We start from the raw sequence: 23,752 nt of genomic DNA on the forward strand, positions 1-23,752 counted from the left end.
CAGCCAGCTCCTTGCAGCCCCTTCCCCTACTCTCTGGCTATTCTGGCCATGCCAGGGCCCCGGTCCTGGCAGTCCTGTGGCAGTGCCACACCGTGTCCCCGTGCCCCAAGCGGGGGATGATGGCCGAGGCTGCATCGTAAGGGCTCAGCCGTGGGGCACACAGGGCTTGGGCAGGGATGTGGGGGGACACGTGGGCACGCACAGAGCCCCTCTCCCTGTAGCTCCAGCTGGAGCTTCCATATGTGCCAGTAACGAACGGGCAAGGACAGCACCGGGGAGCAGAGCACAGATGCAACCGGTGCACTGTGGGGTGGGGAAGAGCCCCAGGACCCTCCACAGAGGGTCCCTGGGCCCCAGCAGAGCCCCCAGGCCCCGGTTCTCCCGGCCCCAGGACCCTCCGGGAGGGTAGCCAGGGCCAGGCCATGCAGTGCGAGCGGGCACCGGGAGAGGGACCCACTGCCTCGGCACCGGCAGCTCCGGAATAGCTGCCACAGCGATGGAGGGGTCCCAGGGGCGATGGAGGGGACACCAGTGGGGATGATAGAGGGGACCTGGAAGTTGATGGCGGGGTCACTAGGGGGATGATGCAAGGGACACTGGGGAGCTGATGAAGGGGACCCATCTGATGATGGGACACCAGGGCTGATGGACAGGTTCATCCACAGGGACACGGAGCCCACAGTCCCCCCTACATGTCCCCCGCTGCTGTGTCACAGCCAGGACAAGGTTGGCCAGGCCAGGCAGTGTCCTGGTTCCCCAAATCACCTGCCCCTGCTCACCCCCCTGCCCGGGGATCTGCCAGGCCGGGGAAACCCGAGTGGGCACATATGGGCATGGACACACACATACACACAGAGCTGTGACCATGCCCGTGAAGGTGCAAACACACAAATGCTCATGCAGAGGTGCACACATGCACACACCTGCAGCCAGGGCTGGTCAACCCCTTCCAGCCCCAGAGACCCCCAGCTGCAGGACCCTGGGGGGCAGCAAGGGCCCTGCCAGGGCAGCCCCAAGCTGGCTTCCTGTGCCCAAGGGTGGCTGGGGCAGCAGAAGCCCCCCCCAGGCACCCCAATTTGCCCCCACCAAGCCCATAGGAAGGTCCATATACATCTATTGCAGAAGGGAGCGCAGCCCCCGAGGTGTTTGTGAGTCATGGGGCAGCTCAGGCCAGCACAGCTGCCTGGGGCACCCCCAGCCCATGGGGTTGCCCAACCCCTGTTGCAATTTCCTTCTCCCGAAAAGCTTGTCCAGCCCCAGCCCCGCTGGCAGGGGTTGCACGAGGGCAAGCCGGAACCATAGGGGCAGCACCGCAGTGAGCAGCACCCCAGGACTCGCACCCACTTTCCCTCAGGACAGCGCAACGGGACCATCCCCTGCAGCATCACCCTCCCACAGCCTCACACCCTGCAGCCACCTGCGCCCCGGTCTCAGCCCTGACCCCACTGAGAAACGGGGCGAGGGCCAGTCCACACTGCTGCCCAGGGAGACTGGGATCCCACACTCCTCGCCTGGATGCAGAGCCCCACACCTGGCTCCCAGCACTGTCCCCTCTGTGTCATCGTCCCATCGAGGTGCCTGCCCAGGGGAGACATGTCCCAGTGCTGCTGCATCTTCCCACCGCAGAAACCGGGGTGCAAACCATCTTCCCTTGTGTGCCTGCCCCTGACACCCCATGTCTGAGGCTGGGGAGTGAGAGGGGGGAGCAGGACATGGACCCCACAGGAGCCACTGGACCCTGGGAGGGGTTCCGTGGGGGCACAGTGCTGGGATAGGGACGGGGCACCCGCAGACACCTGGGTCCCACCAAAGCAGCACACTGGGAGGAACTGGAACCAGCCCGTGGGAGACCCCCTCCCCAGCACCACCACAGGGGCCCAGCCCCAGTACCCCACAGCACACCCGCCCAACCCATACTGGTCCGGATGGGCTCCCCCCAGTTTCATGCTCCCTGGGGGAATGGCCCCGGGGCCCAGCCCTCCCCGGGGAGGGGGGATAGGAAGCAGAGGCATGCCTGGTCATCAGGGCTTGTTTAATAACAAAACTCCAGCTATTGTAGAACAATATTCTCCAGTATCATTGTAATATACAATACGGGGAATGCTCTCAGCAATCTGAGAAGGATACGTCCCGCGGCCGCCGGGCAGCACCCCCGGCCCAGGCTGCGGGGGGACCCCCCGGGGGCAGCCCCGCCAGGGGAGGGGGCCGCGGCTGCCGGTCCCCGCCGTGCCGCGGGGGTCCCGGGATGCAGGCGAGCGACGGCGCTGGGGGCCGGGGTCCCGGGGGTGTCCGTGACGGGTCCGGAGCGGTCTCAGCGGCAGAGGATCCGGTCGGCAGCGGGCATGCACGGAGCCTGCGGGAACGGGGAGGGGGGCGAAGCGGCCGGTCAGTGCTGGTCAGGGGGGTCCCGGGGAGGGAAGAGGGGCGGGAGGAAGGGACGCCACCACCCCCCCGCCCCGGGAAGGAGACAGCGCGGTGCGGAGATGGGGGGGGGGGGGGGGGGCCGGGGAACCCGGCTGGGCCGGTACCGCCAGGCCCGGGGGGGGTCCGCACTTACCTCGGGGGGGTCCCCGGCGGCGGCGGGGCGGGGGGGCCCGCGCTGCAGCGCCAGCTGCAGGTCCCAGATGTAGTCGATAACGTGCTGCAGCAGCTCCACTTTGGAGACCCGCCGGTGCCGCGGCAGCGTCGGTACCAGCGCCCGCAGCCGCGAGTAGCAGCCCTTCATGTCGTACAGCAGCGCGGCGGCCGCCTGTTCCGCCGCTCCCGGGGACACCCCCGGGCCAGGCCCGCAGCGAGCGGCTTCCCCGGGTCGTACCGCCTTCAGCGAGCCGCCGGCGCCGGCGGGCAGCGGCGAGAGGGCGGCGGCGGCGACCTTCATGGCGAGGGGCGGAGGGGGGGGAAGACCGGCGGCGACGGGACCCTGCGGGCGGACAGCCGAGCGCGCGCCCCGCCGCGCCAATTATAGAGCGCCGGCGCCGGCGGGGCGGGGCCGCGGGGGAGAGTCGCCGCCAATGGCGGAGCCGCGGGGGCGGGGACAGCCCCGCCCACCCCATTCATGCGCCCCCGAAGGGCAGAGCCTTAAAGGGGCAGTGGCGGGGAGAGGGCGGCGGGGGGGACACCGGGGGTTGCGGGGGCTACCGGGGGTGCGGAGTGCCGGCGGACACCGCCCGCCCCGACGCCTTCCCCGCCATTATCGTGGGTAGTTGCCCCGCGGCCCCCCGGTGTCGGGCTCCCTGCGGCCCCCGCTTCCCCTCCACCCCCCCGGGACTCCCCGCGGCCCCGCTCGCCGCCGCCGCCCCCCCCAGGCCTGCCGGTGCCCCTCCAGGCGCCCAGCCCCCTTGCACTCCCCGGGCCCCCCCCGCCTCCCCGGCGGCTCAGACCGTTAGACGCCAGGGCCGTGACGTCACCCATTCATAAAACCCCGCGCGCTGTCAGCGCGGCGCCTCGCGGGCGGTGCCCATGGCGACGGGGGCGGGGGGGGGGGCACCTGCAGCCCGGCGCGGGGGCACCGGGACCCCCCTGGGGACACGGGCATCCCCCCCGGGGACAGCCCGTACCCCACGACCCCCGGCCCCGGTTCGGTCTCCCCCCCAGTCCCGGGGCTGAAACCTCCGCGGAGGCGGCGGCTGCCGCGGCGGGGCGGGGGGGGAGGCTCCGGGTTTGGGTCCACCGGGTGGGGGGTCACGGCGCTGGGTGCAGCTCGCCTGGGGCACCGCGGGACCGTGGGCTGCGAGCGCGGTCCTGGGGCGGGGGGGACACACGGGAGGAGGTGCCGCCGGTGCGGCTGCAGCCTCCGTGCGAGGCGGCCGGTCCCTGCCCCGAAGGGCTTCCGATCTGGGCGGTAATTAGCGTTCCTGCTCGTTCCCCCCGCACCTGCAGGGAGGTGCAGCCAGCGCCCTGCCAGCAGCGGGGCCGGGAGCCCCGGGGGGGGCCCGAGCAGGACCCCGGCCCGTCCGCCCCGCGAGTTCGCAGGGGAGCGCTGCCACGGACCCCCCCGAACAGCACGAAACGGTGCAGCGGCGAGCAGGGGGTGAGCAGGCCGAGCTGCGGCCTCTTCAATCGCTGCGTGCATGCACATGTGCACACAGACACATGGATATGCACATGTGTATGCACAGACACAGGCACACGGATGTGCATGCACGCATGGAGGCATGCACATGCGTGTGCACGCACACACAGATGTATGGGCATAACACAAACACACATGCACGGGAAGATTCACGCACACACACAAACCTGTGGGTGCACACACACGTCCGTAAGTACATGCATGCACACGCACACAGGCACGCATGGATGAATGTACATAGATACACACACATACATGCACATACATCTATGCACTCTCACACACACATACACCCCATCTTGCACACCAATGCACGCGCCCGGGTGCCAGAGCAGCCCCCGCCACCCCCCATGTACCTCGGGAGGCCGTGCTGTGGGCCCAGCTGCACCGCTGCATTGTTGGCAGCAGCAAGAAGCCGCACTGGGCTCTGCTGTGAACAAAGCCGGCATGGGGCTGCGGCACCCCAACAGCGTGGCTCCAGCAGACCCCGACCCCAGGGGGATGGGGCTGCCAGGGTGGGCTGCACTGCTGTGATGGCACTTCATGGTGGCACAGCCACAGGGACAGCCCGGACACGTTGTGCCCTTCCTGGCTGGATAGTGTGTCATGCAGGCCAGATCCAGAGTGGGTGCAGAGGGCCACGGTGCCCTGCCCTTAGTGGGGGTGGGCTGGGGGCCAGACCCTCCCGTGCTCAGCCGTGCTCAGAGCAGCTGCGGCCTCCCCAGGCATGCAGGGAGCTGAAGGCCTCCCCTCCTCTTCCTCCTCTTGGCGGGGACAGCAATCCTAGAGAGCATGGATGGACTTTAACCCTGCCAGCCCGGCTGGGGGGAGCCGCATCCCTCTGTCCCTCTGTCCCTCCCTCTGTCCCTCCTCCCTGCGTCCCCCATCCCAGTGTGGTGGCGGTTCCCAGGGTGGGCACGGCGTTGGGGTCGCCCCCTCCATTCAGGGCTCGGCGGAGGGCCTGGTGCTGCCCGGTTCCCACCGCGGCTCTCAAAGCTGCTAATTAGCCCCCATCTGGCGGCGGTGGCCGGGCCGCGGCGGGGAGGCCGGGGACATTGTGCGCAGGAATTCCTTTCAGTGCCGCCGGCCGGCCGGGTGCCGCCAGCTGCGCCGCCAACAATGCGCCATGGCCGGGACGAGCCGGCCCCCGCGCCCCAACAAGCGCCCTGCCCGCCGCCCCAAGCGCCGGCCACACTGGGTGGCGTGGGGACCGGGATGGGCTTCGCTGCCATGGCGGGTGTCATGGCACACACGCTGGCACGATCGCCCTGGCTTGTGGTGGTCCCTGCCCTTGGGATGCCCCCAGCTGTCGGATGTCCTCGCCACGGTCCTCTGCGTTTGGGGGTGGTGGGGATGGAGATGGGGTGCTGGGGTCAGGACTGCCAGCGTGGTCCCAGGACGCTGCCCTGGCCACAGCTGGGCACGGGGTCCCGGCACGCCGTGTCGGCCAGCGCGGCCGGTGTTGTCCGGCAAGACAGATAGCTTCATTTCCATGTCAATTCTGGGAACGGGGCACTCGGCACGGTAACAGCGGCCTCAGCCATATGGCGCTGGCTGGGCTCAGCCCGGTTGGAGGGGGGGCGGCTGCTTTGCGCAGAGCAGGGGTTGCCCGGCAGCCGAGCACATCAAAGCCCCCGGCCGCCCCCTGCCCTGCCGGGACCACACAGGGCACGGCCACGCCAGGCCGGCGAGGGGCCGCCGGGGGCTACTTGTGCCGTGGCGATGATGGGGGCCAGCCGGCACCCCAGACCCGGCAGCACCCAGCCTCGTGCTCCGGCACGCAGGGCTCCGCAGGGCTGCGAGCAGGAGGAGGGAAGGCAGCGCGGACACCACGGATCAGGCTGGGCCCCCCCTGCAGTGAACGGGACCCCCAAACCTGGGCTGCTCCTGCCCTGGCTGGGGTTGGGCTCCATCCATGTCCCTCACCCCATGATCGGCCCTGGGGACACACACGCCTCTGCCCTGGGGCTGCGCAGAGCCTCCAGCTCCCCGTGCCCGCGGGACGGTGCTGAGCTGCGGCTGCAGATGTGAGCCGGGGGCCGCCAGCACAGCTGGAGCGTGGCCGAGGCCTGAGAAAGCCCTTGCGCGTTCCCCTCCCGCCTTCTCCCTTCCCGTTCCCGGCTCCATCCGCTGCAGGCCAGACCAGCTGGAGCCAGGCAGCCCTTCCTGGGATTTATTCCAGCTTCCTGCCCCTCCTCGCCGGCCGGCCGGGGCTGGGGTTGCTCTCCACTGCTTCCTCTCCCCAGCTCGCAGCCGCCGGCCGGGCGCCACTGCCAGCACCCACCACCCAGCAGGACCCCAGGTCTCACTGCTGGCACCCCCACCACGGCCGGGCATGCCCGGCTCTGCACGGTGGGGCACAAGGTGCCGTACTGGGAACCGCAGCACCCAGCACCGATCCCATCGGCTGCGCTCCCGTCCGTGATGGGGAGGCTCTGCAGGGCTCTGGGGACAAACAGCCCCAGTGTCCCCCCTCCTGTCCCAGGCACCAGCACTCCCCATCCATGAAACTGCACCATCCCACTGCCTGGCATTTGCACCCAGGGGTGCCCCCCGTGCACCCCCAACTCAGCCCATCCCACCTTGCTGCAATCCCTGGCAGGAGCTTGGCATGAGGGCAGGCTGCCCAGGGACTCCCCTTGCCAGCGGGCACCTACATCAGTGCCCTGAGGGGGCCACAGGCAGGGGGGATCACCCCAAACCCCACGGCTGCCAGCAGCGGGGCAGGCTGTCTCCGGTCCCTTCCCCGGCTGGACGCAGCTCCGTGGATGGAGGTTTCCTGCCAGAGCTGGTGCATTCGTGTTTCCGCAGCTCCCCCCTCCCCAAGCCGGAGGGACCCCCTCGGCGAGGGGAAGGTGGCCCAGCGGCAGCCCAGACAGAGCGGAGCCGTGTGGCCACGGCGGTGCTGGGAGCGGAGATGCCACAGGGTCCAGGTGCAGCGGGCGAGCGAAACCCGGGGCCACCGAGGCGCCGGCTCCGCTGGCGGCTCCTTGCAGGGCCCAGCACGCTTCCTTCCTTCCAGCCCAGCCCTGGCTTATCGGCTAGGCAGGGCGAGGGGTGACCCTGCTCTCCCCTCCCCAGACCTTCCGCTCCCCGCAGCCCCAGGAAAGCTCCTGGCTCGCTGCCGCACTCCCACTGCACGTACAGCTGGCACGAGCTGCCCCAAGCTCTGATGGGGAGCAGGGAGGCAGGATGATGCCAGTGCTGGGGTACCATGTGCAACCCCCAGCCTGCTCCTGCACGCTCAGAGGGTCCAGAGGCTGCAAGGGGACGGGTGGGAGGCCAGGGTGGCATCAGGCTCCCACCCCCCAAAGCCAGGGAGGATGCAGAGCCTCACGGGATGCGGTGCCAGACCCGCACCGGGAGAGCATGCACCATCACGCCGTGGCGGTGAGTGGGGCCCTGGCTTGGGGCAGGGTGCTGTGCCCCACGGCAGAGCCAGCGTCGTTTTCCATGGGACACTGGAGGCTGGTGAAATCACATCTGGAGTCTAGACTCAGCGACTCCATGGGCCGGGCCTGGCGGCCACACCATACCCAAGCCCTGCTGCACACTGTTTGCTTAGCTGGAGGTATTTAATTGGAATTAAAGTGGCCCCTCTTGTTTTTGCGGACAGGGCTGTTGGAAAAGGAGCTGCAAGTCATAGAAAACATCTGTAGGAGACTGCGAAGGGTCATTAGATGGCAGAACACGAGGCGCCACTTTTAGTGCTCGCAGCCGACGTGGGGAATAATGGTTCAATACGGCTTTTGTGGAGGGGCTGCCAAGCCGGCAAACACTCTCTATTTATTCTGGCAGTGGGCATGGCCGGAGGGATGCAGGATCCTCCGCACGCCTGCCCCGAGGGTGGGCAGGGAGGACACAGCCGGTGCTGCAGGACACACGGCAGCCGGCCCCAGCGGGAGCCGAGGCGGCTGCTGGAGCCCTCCCTGCCTGTCCCAGCCCCAGTGGGTGCAGGTGGGTGCCTGGCTCCCTGCAAGGAGGGGGGAGAGCCTGCGCTCTTTTCAACCCGCTCTGGGGCTCAGTTTGGGGTCACCGGGCTCTTTCCCTCCCATGCCCGCTCCCCCAGGCTGTGGGGACTCAGCCCCAGCTCTCTGAACCCCCCCGTGCAGCCAAGGCAGAGCATGTCCCCATCCTGCTGGGTTCCTGTGCCCCAATTCCCGCTCACCCACCCACCCGCTCCAGGGCCAGACCCCGGCTCAAACCCACCCGAGCACAGGCCGGGGGTCAGTGACCACAGCCCTAAATCTGGGTGTTGCAAGGAGGGGGGGCCAGGCTGAGGCTGGCTGGGGGAAGGCTGAGTGCTGGACAAGCAGGAGGGGGAAGGGGACGGTCACTTGGAAACAGCCAGACAACGGCCACGGGCCCCACAGGGAAAACGAGGCTGCTGGTGAGCTGGGATGCTGATCCCAGCCAGGCAGCTGAGCAGGGGCTACAAGCTGGAGCAAGTGGCCATGGCGAGGGCTGCCGGCACAGCTCCAGGGGCACTGCCAGACCAGCAGTCTTTCCTTCGACATGGTTTAATATGAGAGAAAGCAAATGCACAATACAAAATTTAAAAACCGGCCTGTGGTTTGCCCCCCCCACCCACCTTGTACCCCCATAAGAGATAAACAGGCGGGGGGGCGGCGGTGCGGCCCTGGGGGGCCGGCAGGGGGTGGCTATGCGGCATACATCGATACCCCACCTGGGTGGCTGCTCCGACACACACAACACGATGCTCTTGCACAATTGTTTCGTCGTCTGTCACTTGCGGAGGGTCTGGAAGGGCCCCAGCCCAGCAGTGCCGGGCATGGCCCATGGGCAAAGTCACTTCTCCTTCTTGGAGGCTTCTGTCGTCTCTTCTTTGGAGGCCCCTGGCACCTCCTTGGGGGTAGAGCTCTCCTCGTAGCTGGGGACGAGAAAGACAGGAGGGAGGAGTGAGTGGGGCCAGACCTTCTCCGGGGACAAGAGACCTGTGCCAGGTGGGGACAGCCCAGCCTGGGACCACAGGCTTGGGGTCTCCCCTGCTGCACTAGCCAGGCCATGCCAAGGATGGGGGGGCTCTAGCCATTGGCCCCCCAGTGCAGAAAGCCCAACGGGGTGGAAGCCCAGGTGGGGAGACAAGCACTGTGACACCCCCCCAGACACCTCCAGGGATGGATGGGGTGGATCCAGCCAGGGGCTGGGGCTTCCCCCAGCCAAGCCATTGGGCCAGCTCTGTGCCCAGGGGTCTGTCCTTGCTCCCGAGATCACCATCAGATATCCTGGATAGCACCACACTTCCCCCCCCCCACACTGCCAGGCTGAGTGCTGGTGCCAGCAAGGCTGGTTAGCGGGGGGAGCCACAGCAATACCAACAGCAGTGACACCCCGACCACCACCACTTCCAGGGTCTTGCTCGTCTGGCTGCAAACCCGCCAGCACCAGCCCCAGGGCCCTGGCAAAGGAAACCCAGGAAAGCTGCCTTCCAACACGAAGCACAACAAGGGCAGAGATGGCAAATCCTCTCTCCCTTCACAGTCTCCCGTCAGACAGGGAGAGAAGCTGGCCTGCAGCAGTGAGGCGACAGCTACTGCCTCTGCCCGGAGAGAGCTGGGACCAGCCCCTACCTGGCCAGAGCGACAGACAGAAAGGGCACCGCGTGCGATTGCTACATGGCACTAGGGCTTTGCTGCCGGCGTCGGCGGGGACAGGACAGTTTCTGCTGCATGGAATCAGCAAGGCTGGCCGGCGAGCCGGACACGGTGGGGAAGTGGGTAAGTCTTGGTGTGTGTGGCAAGATTTCAGCAGAGGATTCATAGCTGCAGGAGAGAGAGGAAGCAGGAGGGGAAAGGGGGAAGACGAGGACAGAGAAGAGAGGCGGGGAGAGAGAAAAAAAAGCAGAAGAGTTTTGGAGTGAGACTGCTGCAAACTCACCACCCTGCGCAGGCAGCCTGCTGTCCCCTCTGGCTGCCAGCACCCGCTAGCTCAGGCTGGGGTGGCCCTGGGGCCGTGCTGACAAGCTCATGCCTGCACCCCCCTTGCCTGCAGACCCCAGGCAGGGCTGCAGCATGGAAGAACAAGGCCTGAGACCCAGGGAGAAGGCAGCTACCACCAGTCTGGGTAGAGCCAGGCAGCTGGAGCCCACAGGAGAGCAAGCCTGAGCACTGGGAAGGCAGCGGTGGAGTGGCCCAGGGGCTGTGCATGCAGCACACTGACACAGCAGACCCTTTCCTGCTGTTCAAGGACAGCATGTCTGCAGCAGGGGTGAGCGGCAGGACGGGCTTTCCATTGCTGACAGAGGCAGAGCGAAGGTTACCGCCTGCCTAGAGAGGCTTGTCAAGGCTGGGAGCTGCAAAACCGATCCCGATATCACCCACCTCTGCTCCACAGGCACCCCTTCCCCGGGCTCGCAGCTCAGATCTGCTTGCTCCCACCCTCCCCGCAGCACTGCCTGTACTCGCTGCTGCATCAGACCCTCGCTGCCCTCTCCCAGGGCAGCTGATGGCTGCTGCGAGACACCACGTGCAGGCAGCTTGCTGCGTGGAGGCAGCCAGCAGGCAGAGACCACAGGAGAACTGCCAGCTCCGGGCTGCCATCACCGTGGGGAGGATCAGGGTGCACCGAAGCTGCACAGGGCAGCTACGCCTTGGTGGGATTCCTGCGGTGGGAGCCACTGCCCTCCAGGCATGAGTCTCATCGTGTCCCACTTCCTCTGCCTGCAACCGGTGCGACGTGAAGGGTGGCTGGACCCCAGAGCCCATCAAGGTTGCAAACCCCCCAGCCTCCTGCATTTGCCCTGGCAGGACTCAGCCAACAACAGCGGGCAGCACTTTGCTGCTGGAGCAGCTTGTGCTAATGCTCTGCGGTGGCACTAGACCCCGGTGCCCGGCTGCCAGGCTCCCCGGACGCCTTGCTACCAGGCAGGCTGGACTCGCAGCTCGCCTCTCCCCAGTTTCCCCAGTTTCCTGGCACGGGAGGCAGTGCTGCTGTCAGCTGGTGAGTCACGGCACCGGGGAGAGCGGCTGCAGGATCCCAGGTGCACAGGAAGGACGATCCCAGGACACTCAGCGCCTGCAGCAGCGATCGTCAGAAGCAAACATCAAAGGAGGGGCAGGTGCGGCAGGGCTGGGGAGCTGGCCCAGCTGACAGCCTGGTGGGAACACACATACCTGCATCTCCCAGGGGAGGGGGAGGAAGGAAGGGCAAACCGGCTCCCCACTGTGCCCCAGTCGGGTGCTGGTTTCCCTCCGAGTAAGCTGGGGGCTCAGGCAGGCCCTCATGGGCAGGGGCACCCCTGGAGCGGGGAGGCTGGGGGGTGCACTGTCCTGCTTTGGGATGGATGTTCCCTTCCCTCCTCTGCTTCAGCCGTCCTCAAACAAGCAACCGCACCAGGCCACCACCGAGCACCTTGAGCACAACCGGCCGAGCACAGTGGAGAAACAGCTCCCAGGCAAGCCAGGCCATGCTCTGCACGGCTCAGAGGGGACAGTCCAGGCAGGAGACCAAAGCTGCCCCCAACAGCAAACAGGCAAATGCCTGGAGCATGGCAGGCTGAGAGAAGGGCTGGAGCACAACAGCACAGCAAAGCCCCCTTTCTCTGCACCTACAATCCTGGGGGCAGGGAGACTGCTGCAAACCAGGATACTTTACTCGAGCGGGGAGGCTGGGATGTGCTCAAACCAGCCCTGGCTCCTCTCAGAGCTGGATTCAGCTCTGTTCTCCCCACCCACGGGCCCTGGGATACAATGACCAAGTATCTCAGCACCAGGTGTGCGGTCCCACCCTCCCCTACCTGCCAGCGCACGGGAAGAGTTTGTCACCAGGGCGTAAAGCAATACCAGATGCTGCCTGCCTGTTGGTACTGCACCAAAGCTCCCACCCGGCTACAAGGGGGTGGCTGGAGCCAGGGCCGGCGTGTACAAACACAGATCCACTCCCTCCACCCACGCACATGCACACGCACACCCAGAGCATGCCCAGATGAACCCGTCCCCCCAGCTGTGCCCAGGCGTGGGAACATCTGCACGCTTCATGCGCTCCAGTGCTGGGGGCAAAACAGCTCCGTCCCCAGCTGACGCTCACCTGAACATTTCAGTTACTTCTCCCTTTGCCAAGGCCACAAGAAGTGGGAATCCGATGCATGCGGGGACCAGGTACAGAAGAGCAGGCTGTCGGGAAGAAAGACAACTGGTAAACCAAACCACAAATCACCCCTTGGGAGGAGCACAGTGACCTGGCCCTGTTTCCTCCGCACCCATGGCATCTGTCACAGCACTGCACAGAGGGTTAATACCCCAGAAAGCGGCTTCAAGAGCCAAGTTTCAGCTGCAGCAGCACAAAACCCTCACTGTGAGGTCCCAGCAGGCCACAAACACACCAAGGGCCCCTGCGCAGACCAGTGACAGCACCCACACTGCATGGGCTCCCAGGGCCCCTCCACAGCACAGAGGGTGGGTCTTCACGGGCAGCTTGGTTGCAGAGAGCCACAAAAACACAGGGCAGGCCAGTTGAGGTGATGTTGTTGGAAACGCAGCTGCCTGAACCAGCCTTGCCCCAAACAGGACTCTGCTCTAGCCAGGCACACAAGCTTTGGGCAGGGCAAGGTACAGGCAGGCATTGGAAAAGCAAAGCCAAGAGAAGGAATGCATCTACTTTTTCCTGGCATGATGCAGGAACCTCGTGGCCAAACTGGCATGTCCCACTTGGGACGTGCATCTGCGGGAGGCAGCACAGCAGAGCTCACCTGGGCGTGCTTGAAGATGTGCATGATGAATATGGTCAGGCCCAGCCCAAAGATGTAGGCCACAAAGCTGGTGTAGAAATACGTGTGCGTGTTCTTCTTCAAGCTGTAGAGAAAGGGAGCAGAGCCCAGTGACCTCAGGTCTGGGATGCCAGTGGCCGAAATGGAGCTGGCCCAGTGCTCTAAGTGCCCCATCTCCCACCACGCTGGGGCACAGGGAGCCGTGCTCTGCCCGTGCTTTCGAGCCAGCACAGAGACTGTCACCAGCACAGCCCCAGGTCCCATGGAAGGAGTGTGGGACTGGATGGGGTGACGCCCAGGTGAGGGGCTGGGGAAGGGAAGGAGGTGCACGATCGTGCTTGCTGGATGGCTACTCGGGGGGAGGAATCGGTGCTGGGACCCAAGGAGAGGGTCCCACCTTCTCCAGGGAGGCACAGCCGGTCCCTGGCACCCCGCTCTCAGCACGTGCTGTTTTATTGCAGGGCAGGCTGCAGGAACTGGGATTCCCAGCAGGTGCAGGCAGGATGTGGGTGGAAACACCTGGAAAGAGCTGGCACAGACTGGAAGGTCTGTGCAACAGCAGCGGGAGCAGGGCCACACCACCGGAGTCGCATGAAGCAGCCCATTCCTGGCAGCTCCCCAGCCGGAGACTTTTGGTGTGGGGCAACTGCTGAAAGCTACACCCCAGCAGTAGGTGCAGCTTCCCTGCATAGGAAGGAGCTGCTTCTCCCAACATCAGTGGCAACCCAGAGGCAGCCAGCACTGCCACGCACCGATTTGCTTCCACGCAAACACTTCTCAGGTGCCAGCACCCCATGCTCTTTCCCACACCATTGTTGTTTCCCCTCACTGCCGTAGCAGAGCAGCACTGCCCTCTCCAGTGCCAGGGAGCCAGTGAGGCTCTGTGGGGCTGTTATGTGCTGCCTGCCCTGCCATCCATACAGCAACGCCTGTGAGCTCAAACAACTCGACCCTAGTGCTCAGGACTCACCCACAAAGCCAGCCCTTCTCACCTCTACTCTTCCAAGAGCTTCCCCTTGCACCCCCCATCCCAGCCGCAATCCCGGGTCCCCACGCCAAGCCCCGGAGGGGAGCACACGACTGTGCTCCTGGCTTCCCCTTCCCCTTTTCCTCTACAAAAGCAGCTCAAATATGCTGCAAGATCCAACCTGCCTTCCCTGCCGCCCACTCACCTGATGTCAAACCGCAGCAGCAAGGCAATGAAGATCCCTGCAGGGAGAAGGGGACAGTGAGGGGATGGAGGTCGTAGGGAAGGCCGAGCGAGGCATGGCAGGACCCGCAGCGGCTCCGGGTGCCGTGCCTGGGCTGACAGTGCCCTCTCGCGGCACAAGGCACAGGGACAGCACCAGGACCTGGTAGGAGACACCTCCCCCCCCAGTCCACGCAGCCCCCAGCCCCAGCAGGAGGCCCACAGGGCTCTGGCATGGCCAAAGGCAGAGTGAGGCAACCCACTCAGCTCCCCGCAGCCTGTTCAGACAGGCAATCCTGGTCATGTCCCCCCTCTTCTGTCCTCACCTGGAATGACAATGTCTCCCAGACCCAGCATGGCAAAGTTGTCAGCCTCCAGCCCCTTCTCCAGCAGGTCCTGAGGGAAAACCACTACAAGGAGCAGAGGGAGGAACAGTGAGGGAAGAGTGTCTCTGCTGAGTAGACCTCAGCACCACTGTGTGTGGCAAAAAGGGACCGGAGCAGGGCAAGACCCCTGTCCCCCTCCTCTCCTGCAGCTCCCCTTGTTCTCCTTCCTGGGACAGCTCTGGAAGGGAAACCAAGGGGTTTGGGGCCAGCCCCATGTGCAGGTTTCAGCCCCAGCTCCCAGGACCCAAACGACTGCATGCACCACAACAGCAGAAATTCACCCCTCCCGCTGTTTTTTTGGATGTTTTGATTTGCTGGGATTTTTTTTTTAATGAGCATGTTAAATTGCCCGCTCTGGGGGTGCAGACTAACCCAGGGCTCTACAAATCATCCCTCTCCAGAGACCTGGCCCGCTCCCTGCAGGTCAGTGACACCATCCAGCAGTCTAAGGGGTCACTAGCAGGAAACCTTCCTGCACACATCCCACCTTCTGAGCCATCGCCAGAAGGTGGAGGATGTACAGGGCAGCAACCGCAGCACAACGGACAGCCCCTCCTCCAGCACATGGGGAAGATCTACTCACGTTTTATCGGGGCCTCAAATGATTTGGCAACTGTCACCATCACATTGGTGCCAAACACCTAGGGGCAAGCAGAGGAGTCCGGGATGACCACAGCTGCACAGGGACACACACACATGCTCAGCTACATCACCTCGGGGCCCGGAGTGGCCTCAGTGACAGAAAACAGCCAAAGAGCCGCTGAACTGCGGGCAGAGGAGTCCTGCAAGTGAGCCCACCACCCAGGGGAGAAAGCACAGGACAGTGCTCAAGGCAGGGAGCACATCACAGTCGTCCTGCTTTCAGAGCAGCACCAGAGAGACTGCTCACATCACAGGGCTGCAGTGCTGCCCACCACCCAGCCTTCCCCAGCACCTACCCCTGCAGGTTGGTTCAGCTCTAATTAGCCAACTCAGCGGAAAGCCTGACCACCGCGCAGGATGTTATCTGAGGGCAGGAGTTCCCAGTGGAGAGTCCCAGCCAGTGCCAGGCTGCTGCCTGTGAGCTTCCAACAGGGACTGGAGCAATTCTCGGATCAGCTGCATTTTGCTCTGAGGTCATTTATTTGTACTGCACTATCAGCTTTAAATACTGGCATCGTTTGGGGGATGGACTGTAAACACATAGGTCAACCACCCTTATTTCTGTTCCTTTTCATCTCCAAGCCTCCAGTCTTGGCTATACCAGCAGCAGGCACATAAACCAGGTGCTGGTCAGCACCAGGTGAGCAAGATCCTAGAGCTAGGAGTTAAAGAGAAATGTTAAAGCAAGCATTGGGCATCAGATTAACTCCCACAAGGTGCAGCAAGCTCTGGGCATCGCCATGGAGTGACAGGACTCCACACTGGGACCAGGGAAAATCGTCACATGCAAATTCACCCCAAGACTCTGCAGGGGGCAATATCATCGATCCACTGAGCAGTTCTCCTTCCTCCTTGAAACCCTCCTTGGATCTCACTCTGATTAAATCCATGCTAAGATCCAAGTGACCGGTCCCTGCAGAGGGGCGCAGCAAGAGGGTCTCCACTTCAAGACGGCCCTTCTGTGAGGCTCCAGCAATACATTGACCTGCCAGGGAAGCCAAGGCAGGAGACAGCCGGCAAGCGGAGAGCAGCAAGGGTTGCACTCTTGCTGTCTCTGAAGCACTGGGAAGTTACTCACACCCTGAGCAGAGCATGAGGCACTGGGTGGGCTAAGCCAGAAGGCTGAATCTTCTCCAGCTGAAAGCAGCAGAGGAAGTGGCACACAGGCTAATGAAGCACACAGCTGAGACTGTTAACGAGCCCGTGAAACAGGGGTAGCACGGGCCAAGTACAAAATAACATACAGTAGCCAGGCTTAAATAGGAAAGGATTACTGAGGCAGCTGCAAAGCTGCTGGACAGACCTCAAGGTAATACAAGGCTGTCAGACATTTGGAAACACAGTAATTCAGAAGGTAGAGGCTGCAGGAAGGACTGGGGAATACAGACATTACAAGGAGAAACATGCATCCAGGCCCATTGCAGAGAGATAAGGAAAACCTCAAAATTAAGATGTCGGGGCACTGCATTGGCTGAGGGAAAGAGACTGGAGGCATTCCAGTGTTTGGTCCTCTGTGCAAGAGAACAGGACGCTAACAAAGCTGGCAGATGACAAAGAGGCACAGCTCATACAAGCTGGATCAGCATACGCCAGAGCAGCCTCGTCCTCCAGCCCACCCAGCAGCTCTGTCAGGCATTGGGAAGACCTTAGTGGGAAATACAGGTCACCATAACTGGATATGCCACACACCTGGGTACCCCACAACAGCCCTGACGAGATCACTGCCAGCCCTGGGCTCTCCAAGGCAGAGATTAAAAGAAAATGCATTTGCTGAGCCATGTTCTGCCACTGTTTGATTCCGTCATCATCCCCACCACACCCCTTTGGGCTGAGAAAGTGGAAATCCTGACTGCAAACGTGTGTCCAGCCAGCGTGCTGCCTCTGAAGAGGCATAACGCCACGCACATGCCTTCCGCCAATGGCTGCAACTCGCGTCCGCCCCGGGGAATGCTCCCGTTTACCCAGAAGACGTCGTAGATGAAGAGGCCCCCAAGCAAGATGCAGCCAGTGCTGACGTTGTTCAAGTGCAGCAGCTCCACCCCGTTGAGAGAGAAAGCCAGCCCAAAGAGATTGTTGGCAATCCAGTGCTGAGAACAACAGGAAAAGGAGATTTGGGTCCCACTGCATATGCCAAGCCACGGCCTCAGCCTGCAGAGGCCTTGTGTGGAAAGGGGCCTGCGTCTGATCCAGCCTGGTCCCCGGCCTCCCTGCAACAGGGCTGTGGTGTGCTTACCTTTCTCAGCAGGTACCAGACCCCCACAACACTGCTCAGGGCCAGGCACACAAGATCCTTGGTGTCAAACTCGTAATTCACTATTTCTGCAATAAAAAAGAGAAGTCAGATTTTGGGCAGCCTGGGCAGCTCCCCTTCCGCGCAGGGAAGTGAGAGTGACTTCACAGCTGGGGAGCAACACAGACCACAGCGCCCATGTCCCAAACAAGGGGACTGTACCCACAGAAATGGCCATGCCCATGGTAAACACGTGCAAACTGCATGCGAGCAAGCAGCCGGCCCTGGCAAGCCCGGACCTTCTCCTTCAGCCAGACTCTGCCACATGGACAGCATTTGCGATCCTTCTGTCAATAAGGAAATTGGATTCAGGCACTGTCTAAGGCAGGGAGAGGCAAACCTTCTCCCTCTTGCACCAGTTAACTCCTGGTGTTATCACTAGAAGTAGTATTCCTTTACCAGTAAAGCTACTGGGCAGGATGCTTATCAAAGCATCTTCTACCAGTGCAAAGATTTGAATCAGATCAGTTAAGGCAGCACACAAAAAGTCAGTACTGTGCTACCTGAGGAGCTTAAACACAGACAGTGCATTTAACAGCAGCCATAGCTCCATTCCTATAGCACTCTGGGATTTGTTTCTGGGGTTTCCCTGCCAGCCAGAGGCAGCAGAGAGGGAGAGTGCCAGCCAGTGCAAGAAGATGCACACAGCAGCCCCAGCTCTGCAGAGACATGCAGGGCTCACTGGCTACAGAAGCACAGAGGGGAGCAAAAGGCAAGTCTTTAAGAAGGTTATTTCAACGGGCTGAAAGTCAAAACACCAAGTGAGCAAAACCCACAACAGTAAAGGCAGAAAACATGCAGGCCCCCAGAGAGATTGGCGAGCCAACGTACCCTCCTTGCTTTCCCCGGAGCCTTGGGTGAAAAGGAGCTGGTACTGTTTGTTGGGGAAATTTGCAGGGAAGAATCTGTTCATCATGGGGCTGAAACGAGAGGTGTAGACAAGGGCAGCTCAACATAAACCCCGCAGGATGCACTGCCCAGCACCTCTGCGTGATGGCGTCACAGAACGGATGCTGGCCCACACCCCCTCCCGAGACATGGAAACGCCAGGTTTCACATCAGAGACTTGCAGGTGCCCCAGCTTCAGTCACCAAGCTGCAGATATGGGACCTCGTCCTCCCCAAAGGTCTGATGTGCCCATATGTGACAGTCCCCCAAAATGCTCTAGGGCAACAGGCACAGAGCATCACTCGCAAGAAGGAAGAACCCGCTCCAGACACCAGCATGCACCCTGTGCCCCCCAGCAGCCCCCTAGGCACCCAGAACTGGCTGGGCCACCACTGAACAGCTCTCCTGCAGAGCCGGGAATGGAGACAAAGCCCTTACCCAGCACCGGTCTAGGGAAAGCATCTGGTCCCCAACACCCTAGAGCTCAGGAAACAGGAAACCAGTTTTACTTTTTCAGTTACTGAAACAGCCTGAGCTTTCAACACCTCATACCAAGCATCAGCGTGAGAGGCCAGGGACGTTATCGTGAGCTCCAGCTGCCTGTTTCAGCCGTCCCAATAAGGGGAACACGGGTGCCGAGGAGTTCTCCCCTCCACAGGGCAGCAAGGACTGTGCCAAGCCATAACAGCTCCTCAGGGTGAGCTGGCCTTGTCCCATTATGGCGGCCACCCACACTTCCACGAGCTCTCCCAGTGATGCTGTACAAGGTACCGAATTGCCGGGACCCCCGAGACTTTGGTTCCCCCACAAGGAAGGATTCACAGCATGCTCTGGGCCCTTCACACTGCCAAGGGACAGCACCCCAAGAGCTGGGACCTGGCTCTGCTTCAAGGCAATGGTGCTCTAGAAAGCCCCCAATAAACTCAATGCCCCGCTGCCTCGCAGAGCGGGAAGCCTTGGACACCCCTGCCCCAGTCGCACCCTTCCCTCTGCTGTACCTGATGGTGTGGGACAGGGCGAGGATCCCCAGCACGAAGAAATACATGGAAAGCAGAAGATTGATGTACTCTTGAGAGAATATCTGCAAGACAAATCCAGAAAGGGGTTAGTTACCGCAGCATCCTCCCCATCTACAGCACTTCATGTTTCCATTAGCAGCTGCTGTGTCAGTGCTCCAGGGAGATGAGAAAAGCTGGAATAACCCAAATTCTTGCACTGCTGATGGGATATATGTTGGAAATAGCCATGTGCTTGCAGAACAAGCACAGTGGGCCTGCGAGCTGTCGCACATCTATGAGCTGCTCAGGTCAAAAAATAACTCCTGTGCTTCAGAAAGGAGGACAGAGCTTCCCCTGCGTGTCCCTTGCAGAGTGAGCCAGAGCAGGGAGTGAGGCACTGTGCCACTCCCGAGGGCTGCCCCAGCAGAGGGGAGCAGCAGCACCCCCACCTCACTACTGCAGCGGGCCGAGCGCATCCTGCCCTAATTAAACCAGGTATTATTAGAAATCCTGTCCTCCAACGCACACGCTGCCTTACTGCCAAATCACACCCCTACAGCCCAACACAGGGGGACCCCATGGTCCTCCATGCTCTCCTGGAAGGGGGATGCTGGAATACAAGAGCTCATGGCAGATAGCAGATATTAAAAGGAAGAGCTGCCGATCATGCAGCGACTTCAGCGGGGCCACGCTGCACATTCAGTACTTTCTTTTCCTGGTGCCTCCATCCCAGCCAGGAGCAAGAGGCAGAAAAGGCACCTGAGGAGATGGAAGAGTACCCTGAGACATGGGCCACAAAGAAGGGGTAGGCTGCTGGGGGTCCTTTCAGTGGCCAGAGGGGCCCAGCAGCAGGGTCTGGTGGCTGCTCCATACCTCACCATTAGGAGAGGCTCAGCAGATGCTCAGCTTTACTACTGGTGACCTAAAAGAGGAGCTGCAGCCCCAGTGAGCACACAGGCTAAACTTCATTGCTGGGAAAGCAGGGCATATTGCTAGGGAGGCCTGATCCTGTCTGCTGCTGCAGAGCTGACCTCTGCGGCTGAGCAGGCTGAGGCATGCACTTGCCTTCCTGGTGCAGCCGCAGCATGAGCCGGTGCCCGGGCCCACGCTGGTGTAAGGAGCTGCACAGCATGGCTGTCAGCCCACACAGCTGCTCGACCCAGGGTAGGAGCCCACAGTGTCAGTCGGCTGCTGCGCAGTAACTGTGGTGGGCAGAGAAGGGCCTGTAAACTGCAATATTCCCAACTTTGCACCTTAAACCTCACCTGGCCAGCCAGGAGCACCCTGACACCTCGCAGGCAGCCCAGGACAGTGGGGCTGGAAGCCACTGTGTCGAGAGGACCGCTCTGCGCTGACAACCCCACAGCTCATCAGGCCCCTCCAGAAGCTCAGCCGCACACCAGACGTGTGTGGGCAGCCAAAGGTGCTTTAAGTGAAGATACCTTCTCCACACAGCTGAAAGCACCTGCTGCTGGGATCTCCTATCTGTGACTCAGGAATGGTCATCTAACTCTACTTGTTGGCTCTGCATGTCTAAAAGACTTCACCTGAACACACAGGGGCTCACCCATGAGCTAGCAATCCCCCAGGCCTGCAGCCAAGACAGCTTCAGAAGCACAGCACGGGGCACAACACAGAGACAGAAGCATTTGCAACTCAGCAGTCCCTGGCACCCTCTGGTTTCAGTCCATGCACCATCAGGTCACCCCGTGGAGGCAGGCAGAGCTCAGGGGTGAACTCACCCCTTGGCAGCTGTCCAGAACCAACTTGTGCACAAACAGGCTCTGATTTCCCCCAAGCTGTGACAGTTCAGGCGAGAACTGACGTCCTCCTGCGTGGTGACACCAAAGGGCTCAAGCCATGCAGCCTTACACACTTTCTGTCCCAACACTAAGGGCCAAAACTCGACTCAGCCCCACTTTGGGAGCTCCTGACCAGACAGGGAGGATGGCAGGCACTGGCTCCAGCACCCGCTGACACTGCTCACTTACTTTAAAGAAGAGGTAGAGCCCCAGAAGGGTGCAACTGGCAACAATGGGAAAACGAGCAGCGTCTCGGCTGGTAATGGTCTCTGGCATCTCCGAGGAGTTCTGGGGAGGGAAAGAGAGGACAGGAATGGATCAGCCCCTGCTCTGGCTTCATACCTGAGCAGGAGGTGAACAGACACAACAAGTGGGACTCTGCGGCAGCTTCGAGAGGGGCAGGGCACCCACTGGCTGTGTCACAGGTAGAGCCTGCGACAGGAAAAGCAAACTTCGCACTCGTCCTTCCAAGGGCTGCCACAATTTACTGCTTTTTTTCCTCTTGGAGAAAGGAAAAAAACCCCTGCACTGGCATTGCTCCCTTCTCCCCCTGCCCAGTGGGGAGCTGGGCTCCCTTGCCGCTCATGGCCGTCCCTTCCCCGCCAGCCTCCCCATCTGTGCACACCATATGTTGATCACCCTCTGAATGACATTCCTCTCCAATCATCCTTTTATCCCTCACCTTGCTCTTGGGACACTCGTTGTGCTCAGAAACCCCAGATTTATAAACCCCTTTTGCCTTCTGAGACATCTTTGCACCAGCTGAATCAGCCCCCTTTCAAGCCATTTCCCACAAGAGACCCTTCAGCTTTCAGAGGAGAGGCTGAGGGCTGCCTGTCCCCTGCCTGCCCCCCTGCCCAGCTGGCTGCTGCTCAGAGATCTAATCTCTCATAGGCAAACACCTGCGGCCAGCAGCAGAGCAGAAGCCCTTATGCAAAGCAACCTTGCAAAGGAACAACAGTTTATCCCGGTCACAGCAGCTGCCACACAGCGCTCAGCAGCACAGAAGAGCCACTGGCTCCCTGCGGCATGAGCAAAGAGAAATTCCTCCTCAGAACCACACTCAGGCCCTGCTCACAGACCTCAGCTGCCTGGGCTGCCAGCAAGCCCACTAACACCAGCCGAAACCCCTGATGTAAGACTTAAGGGCAGACAACAGGCTTTAAAAACAGTGTAAAACAGTCCCTCCTCCTGAGCTTCGGGAGCCGAAGGGTTGGGATTTAAGTCCTAGCTGCTACCAGAGGCCAGGCACAAGATGCAGAGAGCAGCACGACGGGCTGCAGGGACAGCACAGGGTGTGTGGGCAGGAGGGCTCCGCAGCACCCCAGGGACCAGCCTGGGTGCTGTGGGGTGGGTGAGCAAAGCCACATACGAGCTCCCCCTCAAACACAGCATCTCTTGCAGGGGTTGGAGGGGCGGTCAGGAGTTTTGCAGCACTTGAACTGATCGGGACAATGAGGAAGGGGGCTGGAGAAGACTCAGGGGCAGCCGGATCTCCCCCGCCTCCACTGGGCCGAGGGTCTCTCTGCCTTTCCAGGGACAGTGTCGGGGGGGGGGGGGGGGGGCGTCCACGCAGCTGCGGGATGGGGCACCGTGGGGTTGGGGGGGGGGGCAGCCGAGGCCTAGAGGCCCCGGAGGGTCTCCCGGGAGAGGCGGGGGGCAACCCCCGCTGCCGTGCACGGCTTGGCAGAGGGGAGACCCGGACGCCCCGGTGCCGCCAAGTTCAGGGTGGGGGTGCGGGGGGGGTGTCCGGCCTACCCCGGAGCCGCGGGGGTACCTTGCTCTTGGCGCAGCTGACGGAGCGCAGCGCCCCGAAGAAGATGGGCAGCAGCGCCATGAGGACGAGGCTGCCGTAAGCCAACGCCATACCCTCGGGGGTAGCGGGCGGCCGGGCGGCCGCGGGGGACCCGGACCCGACCCCCGTCCCGGCCCCGGTCCCGGCGGCGCTGCCGTTGTGCGCCGCGGCCTCCTCCATGGCGGTCCGCTTCCGGCCCGCGCGCGCCAGGGACACGTCCTCTTTACCGACCGGAAGTCGCGTCAAAAGCGTCGACCGACGCCGCCGGCGTTAAAGCCACGCCCACCCCCCGGCAACACGGCTCGCTGTTGCTAGGAGACCGACAGCCGGGGAGGGCGGGGCCTGAGCGCCGCCGGGCCCTATCCCGGCCGGGGCCCGATCCCGGCCGGGCCCGATCCCGGCCGGGCCCCGCCGCTCCTCCCGTGTGTGTGTGTGTGTGTGTCGTCCCTCCCATCCGGGCTCTGCATCCCCCAGAACCGGCCATGGGCTCGGCCCGGGGACCCGTTACCCCACTGGGGGCCGGTCTCCAGGCTGGTCTCCCCCTGCCGTCCCACCGCAACAGAGCCCGGCGGTGGTGGAAGGCCCCGGTGCGGTCAGACCGTGCTCACCCCCCAGCCCTCCCGTGCCTCGGTGGACCGGGAGCCGTGAGGGCAGCCGGAGGCCGGTGGGACAGAGCAGTGCCGGTGGTTCCCCTGCGCCCTGCTTGTGTTCAGCCCGGGATTATCCCGGCCGATGGTTGTTTATCCCATCTCCCAAAACTCTCATGCTGATATCGTGGCTGCCGGGTTGGGAACGCAGGCTTGTCCCTCCCTGCCCAGACCCTGCAGTGTGAGGGGCGGGTGAGGTCTCCTGGGCGGTCCCTGCGGGTGGGGGGGTGGGAGGCCCACAGCTCTCCGTAGCCCCCAGCCACCAAGGCCACAAGCGAGAAGGTGGCGGCTTTGGCCACCGTCAGCCCAAGCGAGATC

At 62.8% G+C, this 23,752-nt stretch overlaps 2 protein-coding genes across 3 annotated transcripts; both read right to left on the bottom strand.

Annotated features, from left to right (window-relative positions):
* Window positions 1-2,015: 2,015 nt before the first annotated feature.
* On the bottom strand, window positions 2,016-2,946 carry ID1 (inhibitor of DNA binding 1). Its single transcript, XM_069798785.1, has 2 exons — window positions 2,558-2,946; window positions 2,016-2,353 (listed from the first exon to the last, which is right to left on the bottom strand). The coding sequence occupies exons 1-2, from the start codon at window positions 2,876-2,878 to the stop codon at window positions 2,312-2,314; spliced, it is 363 nt and encodes a 120-aa protein (XP_069654886.1). The 5' UTR covers window positions 2,879-2,946; the 3' UTR covers window positions 2,016-2,311.
* A 5,630-nt stretch (window positions 2,947-8,576) lies between these two features.
* Window positions 8,577-23,017, bottom strand: HM13 (histocompatibility minor 13). Of its 2 annotated transcripts, XM_069801709.1 has the most exons (13): window positions 22,770-23,017; window positions 21,182-21,280; window positions 19,191-19,273; window positions 18,136-18,224; window positions 17,248-17,333; window positions 16,976-17,101; window positions 14,956-15,013; window positions 14,313-14,396; window positions 13,970-14,006; window positions 12,780-12,882; window positions 12,119-12,204; window positions 9,664-9,855; window positions 8,577-8,963 (listed from the first exon to the last, which is right to left on the bottom strand). In XM_069801709.1, the coding sequence occupies exons 1-12, from the start codon at window positions 22,965-22,967 to the stop codon at window positions 9,705-9,707; spliced, it is 1,200 nt and encodes a 399-aa protein (XP_069657810.1). In that variant the 5' UTR covers window positions 22,968-23,017; the 3' UTR covers window positions 8,577-8,963; window positions 9,664-9,704. The 2 variants fall into 2 exon arrangements, with proteins under 2 accessions (XP_069657810.1, XP_069657817.1); XM_069801716.1 differs by lacking the exon at window positions 9,664-9,855 and having other exon boundaries at window positions 22,770-23,015.
* Window positions 23,018-23,752: the final 735 nt, after the last annotated feature.

Source organism: Haliaeetus albicilla, chromosome 2 (genome assembly GCF_947461875.1).
Source record: "Haliaeetus albicilla chromosome 2, bHalAlb1.1, whole genome shotgun sequence".
Classification (NCBI taxonomy): Eukaryota; Metazoa; Chordata; class Aves; order Accipitriformes; family Accipitridae; genus Haliaeetus; species Haliaeetus albicilla.

Bases quoted from the DNA above. Each gene is read 5' to 3' on its own strand.
- ID1 (XM_069798785.1), bottom strand. From the start codon at position 2,878: ATGAAGGTCGCCGCCGCCGCCCTCTCGCCGCTGCCCGCCGGCGCCGGC. The intron at 2,354-2,557 runs GTAAGTGCGGAC...CCGTTCCCGCAG, and splicing joins CCGCCGGGGACCCCCCCGAG to GCTCCGTGCATGCCCGCTGC.
- HM13 (XM_069801709.1), bottom strand. From the start codon at position 22,967: ATGGAGGAGGCCGCGGCGCACAACGGCAGCGCCGCCGGGACCGGGGCC. The intron at 17,102-17,247 runs GTAAGCACACCA...TGTTGTTCTCAG, and splicing joins TCTGGTACCTGCTGAGAAAG to CACTGGATTGCCAACAATCT. The intron at 12,883-13,969 runs GTGAGTGGGCGG...CTTTCTCTACAG, and splicing joins CTGCTGCGGTTTGACATCAG to CTTGAAGAAGAACACGCACA.